Genomic DNA, 10028 nt, shown 5'->3' with positions numbered 1-10028 from the left:
GCCACTAGAGGTCACTTCCTGCTCTATAGCACCTGTGCTAGAGCGTCGCTGGACGTCCTCACGCTGTGTGAGGACCTCCAGCGTCGCTCAAATCCCCATAGGAAAGCATTGAAATTAGTTTTTAATGCTTTCCTATGGGGAGACCTAATGCGCATGAGCGGCATTGCCGCGCATGCGCATTAGGTCTGCTTGGCCAGTGGGCGGGATCAGTCTCGCCCACCGGCCGACGGAATGGAGAGGAGGAGCGTCGCGGAGGAGGAGACAGCGGCGAGGGACGTCGCCGCTGCCTCAGGTAAGTGAGTGAAGGGGTTTTCACCCCTTCAGTACCTGGGGATTGGTGGGTGGGAGGGAGAGGGACCCTCCAGTGCCAGGAAAACTGATCGTTTTCCTGGCACTGGAGATTCCCTTTAAGCCTATCCCACGTATGCTTAAACAACATCACTACCACTTCAGCTGGAAGGTTATTCCATGCATCCACTACCCTCAGTAAAGAAATACCACCTAATATTATTTTTAAACCTTTGCCCCTCTAAGACTGTGTCCTCTTATGGAATTTCAATTTTCTTTTAAATATACTCGCCTCCTTTACTGTGTTGATTCTCTTTATGTATTTCCTCCAAGCTATACATGTTAAGATACTTTAACCTTTCCTGGTAAGTTTTATCCGGCAATCCATTAAACAGTTTAGTAGCTCTTCTCTGAACTCTCTCCAAACTATTAATATCCTTTTTTTAGTACCAACTGTTAAAATACAAAGTTCTTAACATCCTTAAAAAAAAACAACTAAAAAACCTTTTATTATTAAAAATGCAATTTCTCAATTTACAACTAATCCTTGATGTGTCATGTCAATGCTGATCGTCAAATAATCCTACTCGGTACTTGCTCCCAAATAAATACTTTATAAAATATTTTCAGATAGTATGGTTAATGCCAGATTATATGTAGTTATTCCCAGTCTTTACTCGACAAAAGAATGGCAGTTGATCCTCACGGTGTCCAAGCGTAGTTTTCCTTCTGCCACAAACTGGGTAGGGATGACAAATTGAGTTGGGAAATGTTCATCGTCACTCATGTCCTCTGTGTTGTCAAGCATGTGCGTTGGTAAATAATCAATAGTAATGTCCTGATTGACCAAGTAATCCGATGTGTCACACTGGACAGGCTCTTCAGATCTTAGAGTCTTGTACAAGTCTTGGTCGTGAGGTTGCAACAAAATTTTGGGCTGTATGAGCAAGTCATCCTCTGTAGGTGGTGGAATGGAATCATCTGTGCTTGATAACGTTGTTTGTTCATCTTCAACACTATCAACAGACAATTGAGACGTCAAAGGCAGAGTTTCTTCTTCGCTATCAATCTCTTTTATTTCCAGGGTCTCTGTTTCATCATAATTGGAGGTTTCCAACAAGTTTTTATGCATGAAATCCATTATCTCCTATAATAATGATTTTGAGAGAGTGTGTTAATAGTTACAGAAAACCAAATCTAGACTTTTTTGTTGTGTGTGTGTGTGGTATTTTTGTCTATGCCACCTGCATGCCAATGGCATTGCAGTAAAGCCTAGGAAGCCCAATCAATATATAATGGCTAACTTTCAGAGGTTTTCCAGTGATATACACGGGGCTATTAAGTAAAGGGAGAATTCACAGGGAATAACCCAAGCCTGTCATGTTAAGCATTAGAGAGGTGCACTTTAAATAGTGGAGTCTCTACCCGAAGGAGCATGTGTAGGTTACCAACTTACTCACCTGAGGGTTTGTGGGTTTTTCGAGATTCCACTGAAAGAAAACTGGGTCAGATTTCTATAAGTCTAGCAATTGCCATGGGTACATCTAAAATACACTATCTAGTTACATTTGTTTCAATGGTGTTTTTTTTCTTGGTTTTCTGTCTGTAAATCTTGGGCATCTGACAACTTCTAGCAGGGATCTGAAACTCTGGCCCTCCTAGAATTCTATCAACGCCATTGATGGCCACAGCATCATAGGAGTTGGAGTTCTGTGTGACATGTCTAATGTGTAGGATCTGCACCTGGGTAACTTCTAAAGAGAAAGAGGTAGAGCTTTGAGTGTCTGTTATTATAATTCTATCCACTAGGGGGCAAAAGAGCACTACAGTAGATATAATAATGGTTAAGAATTAATTTTGTGTGAAGTTAAATTAAGAGATATAAGGTGTAGGACAATGTTTTTTACTTTGCAGATTTATGGTATTTTTTTTTTTATAATATGGGAAAGTATAATATACTACCTAATGGCCTAAAGTACTCTGGGTATTTACTGTGAATGTGTGCTATTTTTTCCAGGTTGTTTAGCGCATGAAATGTCCAGAATTTTCCAGCACAAATCCAGAACAGATCTATTGTTTTTTGTTTTTTTTTATATGGTGGGGGTGTATTGAATCACTAAGCCAGGCTGAAGGAGCACCTGCTGAAAGAATACCTGCTCTGGGGTGACCCTGTGAGTAGAAGTGCAAAATTCTATTCTCTGATGAAGGTTTGACAACCAACACATTACTGTTAAACTCTGTGTGTGCTACCACTGTTTCCTATTAGATGGTATTGCTGCAGTCATTGCTGGATTGTAATCTTGCTCATACTGACCAGGGACCTATCCTACCACCCTACTGCTGACATTGGAACATCTACATGCAAAAAGACTTCAGTGTCCATAGAATGGCAAAAGCGGAGTCTAGCATTTTTTCCTCTTTTAATGAGAGCAGCTCTAGCTGTGATGACAATTGCAAGTTATATAAGTAAGTAATGTAAGTATATACAAGTATAAGTAAGTAATCTGTAGTATACAGATATACAAAATGAAATCCTGCGCTCAAACTCCCACTACTCCTGGGCGGCAGCAATGACTATAGTACACATTTGCCACGACATACAATAAACATAGAATGTGACGGTCAGGGCCGGACTGGGGATACAAAGCAGCCCTGGAAAAAAAATGTCTTGCCACCCCAGATGATTGAGTAATATACATATATATATTGCTTTTTCTAATATAAAATATTGGTTCTTTCAGAGTAAAACATTTAATTATACAGTAAGCATACTCACATGTAGACACAGACAATCTCACTGACACACACAAGCTCATTGATACACAGCCTGACAGACAAACAATCTCACTGAAATACATAAGCTCACTCACTAGCAGACGCACACATGCAAGCAAGCAAGCTCACACACACATAGCTTAATGTAGTGGTTCTGGTGTCTATAGCCTGTCCCTGCAGGCTTTTCAATATAAACACTGACATTTCAGAGAAAAGGCAGTGTTTACATTGCTTTCTAGTGACACCTCTAGTGACAGACACTCAGACGGTCACCAGAGGTGCTTCCTGTGTCAGTGCGGATTGGCTGAGATCATCAAACTTGATGATCTCAGCCATGGAGGGGAGACCAGCATGATGTGGGGAAAAAAAAAGGTGAGTAAAAACACTATTTTTAAAAACAGACACACACATACCATGACAGACATACACACACCATGACACAGACAGACCATGACACAGATACACACACACACCATGACAGACAGACACACACATCATGACACAGACACACACACATACACCATGACAGACAGACACCATGACACAGACAAACAGACACACACACACACACACCATGACACAGACACACACACACACACATACATACACTTCCACTGACAGACTGACACACATAATTGTTGCTACCTGTGGGCAGACAGATGGGTGTGCTGGCGGCCGCAGGGGTAGCTGGCTGTTCTGTCTCTGCTCCCCAGCGCGCAGCTTAATGAGACCGTGGCCGGAATATGACGTCATATTCCGGCCCCGGTCTCATTAAGAAGTGCGCGAGGGCAGGGGAGCAGAGACAGAACAGCCAGCTACCCCTGCGGCCGCCAGTACACCTATTTGCCCAGCCCCAGGTGCTGACGCCCCACCGGGAAATTTCCTGGTATCCCGGTGGGCCAGTCCAGCCCTTGTGACCATTGAGCAGAACCATTCGGCCCATCTAGTCTGCCCAATTTTCTAAATACTTTCATTGGTCCCTGGCCTTATCTTATAGTTGGGATAGCCTTATGCCTATCCCACTCATGCTTAAACTCCTTTACTGTGTTAACCTCTACCGCTTCAGCTGGAAGGCTATTCCATGTATCCACTAACCTCTCTGTAAAGTAATAATTCTTGATATTATTTTTAAACCTTTGCCCCTCTAATTTAAGAGAGTGTCCTCTTGTTGTATTAGTTTTTCTTCTTTTAAATATAGTCTCCTCCTTTACTGTGTTGATTCCCTTTATGTATTTAAATGTTTCTATCATATCCCCCCTGTCTCGTCTTTCCTCCAAGCTATACATGTTAAGATCCTTTAACCTTTCCTGGTAAGTTTTATCCTGCAATCCATGAACCAGTTTAGTAGCCCTTCTCTGAACTCTCTCTAAAGTATCAATATCCTTCTGAAGATACGGTCTCCAGTACTGCGTACAGTACTCCAAGTGAGGTCTCACCAGTGTTCTGTACAATGGCATGAGCACTTCCCTCTTTCTATTGCTAATACCTCTCCCTATACAGAGTTACTTGTGCATTATCCCAAATCCCTGCACATTTAATTAACTAGTTATTTGTTAAGTGTCACTCCAACGGCCATTTAAGTGTAAGCTCACCTGTCACGTCAAGGAAAAACCTCATAACAATTCCCATCACATCTTTCAGCTAGAAGGTAAAATCTCTAATGAGACAGAAAGGGGTATTTTTCTAAGCCCCTACACACTTATTAACCTTTAATAACAGAAGGGGTGGGCGGCAGCACTGTAACATAACATGGCAGGTGACCTTACACTTTAATGGCCATTGGAGTGATACTAAGAACCTCCAGTTATTTATATGTGCATGGGGATTTGGGCTAGTGTGCAAATAACTTTTTCTTTGGTCAATAGCACTTTTCAGTGGATTTACATTGCATTTCACGCATACTTTACATTTTTTTTAAAAAGCCGAATCCACAAATTTATTTGTTGAAGTAATTGCAGACTAAGACCACGACACCATGCTCTAGCCTTGAAGCTGGCGCCATCACAGACCGCATATCAGCTGGGTAAATCACAGGCGGGTACGTATTCCAGCCAGTGCCTAGCAATCTGGTGGCAGTCACAGTTTATTTAGCCCAATCTAAGAATACAAATATTAATCTGTCATAAGTAGTGTTCCCTATAAGTACTGTTTTGTAAAGTTGTTGAGTAAGGAATCATCCCTCTGTTTACTTTGAGGACATCGTCAAACTATGTAATTCACAGGGTCTGATTGTTCTACAGACTGTAGACTATTACATATACCTTTCCTATTCATATTAAGTATAGATGTCTAATGAGTAGAGTAACAGATGGTAATTTGCTATCCTGTACTATTAGAAGTCTGGAATGGGTGTGCACCAAGCCTTGTGTGTCCTTAAATGGCCAGAATTTTAGTTAACAACGAATTTATAGTCATAGCTATATGGAATGGTGGAGAAAGGACCCTCTCTTCATGTAACATTATTAAGCTGTACCACCAGTCAAGATTTTTTTATTTCTATAAAAGCCCTGCTGTTTGCATTATGAGTATAATTTTTTTTAGTTTTTATCAAGAAAATTAGATTGCGTATTCTTTTTGGGTGATATTGAAGAATATTCCAATCCGTCTTATGCTTTATTAATAAGCCATTTATTTCCTCAACGGTTAAAATTCAGGACATCTAACAAAACAAATGCTTGAATTGACAGGTTTTGAGTTGGACCCCCCATGTTGAACTAGCTCTGTCATGATCAGTAGGTGGAGGAGGGGTGTAGACTTGGTAACTAATATGTCGATACTACCAACTCTGTCCATTTCTATTCCTAGAAAAATATTTAAAAAACCTTTAAAAATGCAGATGGTTGAAAATATAAAAGTGAAATGTAGCCCAGTCTGCATCAGATGTAACTGACTCTTAGAAACATCTATGGCCATAAAATAGGATTCACCCTGTCTGGATGACTGTTATACAGGGATAGTTACCTTGTTTTGTGTGTATTGTTTAGCCCAGTTCGAGTTAGCCGGGTCTGGGACGGTTTTTACATCCCATCGAGAAAGAATTGCATACAGGTAGTACAAAAGCCTGGTGAGAAAACCGTAGAGAATACAATTGGGAAAAGTTGGAAATCAACACCAGATTTCAATATTTTCTTTTTACATTTTTATTAGAGTCATGATTTGAATACAATTTATTGATTAGAAAATAAACAATGTAGTATTAATGTTCCTCTAAAATGGTTAGTGGTTTAAATAATAATATTTCAAAAACAGTCTTCAACTTTATCCATGCACAATCCAAATATTTGTAGCAACAGCATAAAATGATGGGTTTCAGGGTTGATGGACTTTAGGCCAGGGGTTCCTAAAAAGTAGATCACCAGATGTTTTTAAAATACAACTTATGCCTTGACATTCTAAAAGGTATGTATGGACATGCAAAGCATCATGGAAGTTGTAGTTCTGGAACATCTGGGGATCTATCTTTTGGGCACCTCTGCTTTAGTCTTTGTTTCAACCTCCTAGAGCACTGTGTGTAAGGAGACATGAACAGGTGATCTCCTTGAATCATACATAACCTGTGCTCTGTATGTGTACGGTACACATTGCTTTTGACTTACTACTATAACTACTTTTTCAGTTTGTTTAATTGCCACGTTTATTTTAAGGTTAGTTAGTGAGTTATAGTGACAATTGATTGGCAATATCTATGTAAAAAAAAAAAAAATCATCATCTTTTTGACCTAAATGTTGCAACTCTGTTATCAACGGACTAGGGCTCACTGTAAGATAAGTTTCAACTGAAACTTGTATTTATTCATCTTGTTTGTGTTTTTAAGTGAAACCTCTTGAAATCAGAAGTACATCTTCCTCTTTCTATATTCGGTTTTAGTGTTTATGTGAACAAATGTGAATCTTTAAAAAAACATTAAGTCATCTGTGTAGTCTTATCCCTCTTTTAAGGTTCTTTGTTTATGCCTTCCAGCACCTATTGTTAAAGGAACAAGTCCAATGTTGGAAAATTATATTGTTGATCACCTACCGCGCCCCCCCAAAAATCTGTTACTTATCTATAATCCTCGACAAGGCTATGCGTTCACCCTGAGACATCTTCTGGCACACTGCTGACGTCACTATAAATCGTACTGTTGCTTCCCAACTACTCCGAGTATATCAGATTTGGGGGAAACCCCCTGCCAGTTGTATACATTGAGTTTTTGATTGCACATCTCTGTGATTTTTGTTACTCTGGGACACTGTGATGTACTGCTTTGCAGTATGCATTATTGTAAACGTCATTGTTGTAGAGCCCTGTGATACACCCATACACACTGTACATTACTGTGATACACTTATATAAGTAATATACAAAGATTTTCGTTTACCACCTATTTAATCCAATCATTACACCATATTTTTAAAATATTTTTTTTCAGAGATTACATATATGTTACCTTCGTCTCGCTGATGGGATTGCACAGGCGCAGGTTATCAATATCACTGGTACCAGCGTAAGACTCAAAACTATTTTCATGGAATCTTGGGAATGAAGCACACAAATAAACGTCATGTTAGATTTATTAGGCAAATCAATAATCTTCACTCAGTGATCAATCTCAGATCGTAAGTATCCATTTATGTCTTTCGGATAAGCTTTCCAGGTGTTCACAATCTGTTTTAATGGGGGCTTCCTTAGATAAAGCATTTGAAAAGTTTTGTGATAATTTGAAAAGCTTATTAAAAAATTATTTAATTTCGGTTTTTGTTTTGGAGTGGTTTGATATAAACGGAGGGTCTCTTTGGGGGCTTGTGGCACTCCCTTGATCTGTAAAATGCTGATCATTGAATCACATCAGCCGAAGTACTCAGACATTGAATGCTGTATAAACTAGCACACAATTAAAACTGTTAATGCGGACATGTAACTGGAGCGCGGGGGCTGTAGTGGCTATGGTATTTTGTGTATCCTTTTAAAGGAGCACTCAAGCACCATAACTACTGCAGTATGCTGTAGTGGCTATGGTGCCAGAAGTGCCCTTGCTCCTTCCCAGGGCAAGTAGTCGAAAAGTCAGTGAATGGTTTGACAACTTACCTATGGTCCACCAGGAGCTAGTCACAGGTTTGTCTCGAGAATTTGCTGTTCAAGGATACCAAAAAATTTACAATTCTGTAAATATACAGAATTTAAATTTTTCATTAATACCTTCCAATTTTTATTTATTTTCTGCAAAGGATGGATTAATCATGTATTAAAGATTTTCTTGCTCATTGTCTTTCAATCCTTCAAAAGGTATCAGAAAAGTCGAGTAATAGTTTTAAAATCACACATTGTAGAACAGTTGGTGGGAAATTCTAATGTGACACCGCAGCTGCAATTCAGTGGTAAAAACAAACGCATTTTTGAGTTGTAATTTTTTTAAAGGCTATTCTAATTAAACATGGAAACGGTCACATATTTGAAAAGACATTTATCAATATCTGTTTGATTTTCTGAAGTTCTGACCTCGCGAGTCGATAAATATTTGACGCTCGTGATGCCCAGTGCTTTCTCCTCCTCCTGTCGAACACGTCATCCAGATGAGATAGTGAACGTTTTGCTTCATGTCAGTGATCTTGTATTGATTCTTTGACAATTCAGTGGGGAATACTAAGAAAACACACAAAAATAGGGTAAAATAGTAGAATTGACAAAAAATGACTAAATCAACTTAGTTATGTACGATAAGGGTTTACTTACTTAAACACGAATTTTGGAATATTAGCATTAATAGAGAATTGCACATTTTAGTCCAAATGGACGAGATGAAAAAATTCTAATTTGGGGCAAAAATATTTAACTGCCTTTTAAAATCTCTACGATTCCAATTTTAATAATTAAATGCTGTTGTAACTCGTTTAAATTATTATCAATGCCTTTGATACAAGTGTAGCTTATAAATGTTATTTGGTTCTTTCTTTGTAAGAAAAAAGGTAAAAAACCTGTACAGAATGCATATAAACCACAATACGTCCGCCAAATCTGTCTGAACCATTACCTTGGCTTTTGCAAAAGCCGTACTATTGTTGATACTATGTACGGTCTGTCATTGAAAAATAAAGAATAAAAATATATATATATATATCAATGCAAACGCTTCAACATGTTTATTTTATTTTATTTTGATTATTATTTTTTTTCTTGGTCATATATAAATTACTCACTTGTAATCTGACTGGTAAAGCCGAAGATTGTATTCTTAATATAAATAGTGTACTTGACAATACAGCCCATTTGCTCTCTGGGGGGGAGCTCTTCCCATGTCACCAACACGCTACGGTGATCCAATATTTTAACGTGAAATTCAGGACTGGAAAGTGGAGCTTGAGAAACAATGCACCACGAGAAAAAAAAAAGGAGACAGGGTGAATATTATGCCATAAAAATGATGCCACAGTGTTTTCTGTTTCTACGAGACTTGCGCAGGAATGCGTGTCAGCTGGAATAAACAAATCAAATGACTCGATGAATAAGACTCCTCACGTAAATCCAGGCAGGATCGATTTCTTTAGGCGCAGATTAAAAAGCATTTTATTCCAGCTGAAACACATTTGTGCACAAGTCTAATTCCTACCTAGAAAATTCAAAGTGAATTTCAAATTTAAAGCCAGAGTAGCTAAACTGAAAGCATAACTGACTTATATTTCAGTTTGTTCTATTTTGTCTTTAAATTTGAGATTCACTTAAATTTTTCACTTCAGTGAATCATCCTGCTTAATGTGCCCAATAAGGCACTTTTAAATTGTCTTTGTTTTTCAGCCCAATAATATTACACTTTGCTTTCACAAACTAACCAGTGATGATTCGGTGCCAGCGTGTATCTCCTGGATATTTAGAGTTGGAGGAGTGACACAGCTCTGCTTATGCTAAATCATGATTGGAATTTGGTATAAATCCTTTAAAGGATTATTCCAACCACCAGGATTATACATGCTCTAGAATTTTGTGCCCC

General features: G+C 38.7%; 1 protein-coding gene across 1 annotated transcript in view; it reads right to left on the bottom strand.

The window, feature by feature from the left end:
• Positions 1-853: 853 nt before the first annotated feature.
• The window catches only part of LOC134569126 (interleukin-12 receptor subunit beta-2-like), a 29096-nt gene continuing 19921 nt past the window's right edge, over positions 854-10028 (bottom strand). Inside the window, exons 11-15 of the mRNA XM_063428031.1 lie at positions 9241-9399; positions 8517-8686; positions 7494-7636; positions 6025-6124; positions 854-1435 (exon numbers count right to left, since the gene is read on the bottom strand). Of these exons, the coding sequence (XP_063284101.1) occupies positions 962-1435; positions 6025-6124; positions 7494-7636; positions 8517-8686; positions 9241-9399 (1046 nt within the window). The 3' untranslated portion in view covers positions 854-961. The remainder of the gene's footprint in view (positions 1436-6024; positions 6125-7493; positions 7637-8516; positions 8687-9240; positions 9400-10028) is intronic.

Source organism: Pelobates fuscus, chromosome 7 (genome assembly GCF_036172605.1).
Source record: "Pelobates fuscus isolate aPelFus1 chromosome 7, aPelFus1.pri, whole genome shotgun sequence".
Taxonomy (NCBI): Eukaryota; Metazoa; Chordata; class Amphibia; order Anura; family Pelobatidae; genus Pelobates; species Pelobates fuscus.
The sequence above is the reverse complement of the archived record's forward strand: the minus strand, read 5'-3'. Positions and strand labels throughout refer to the sequence as shown.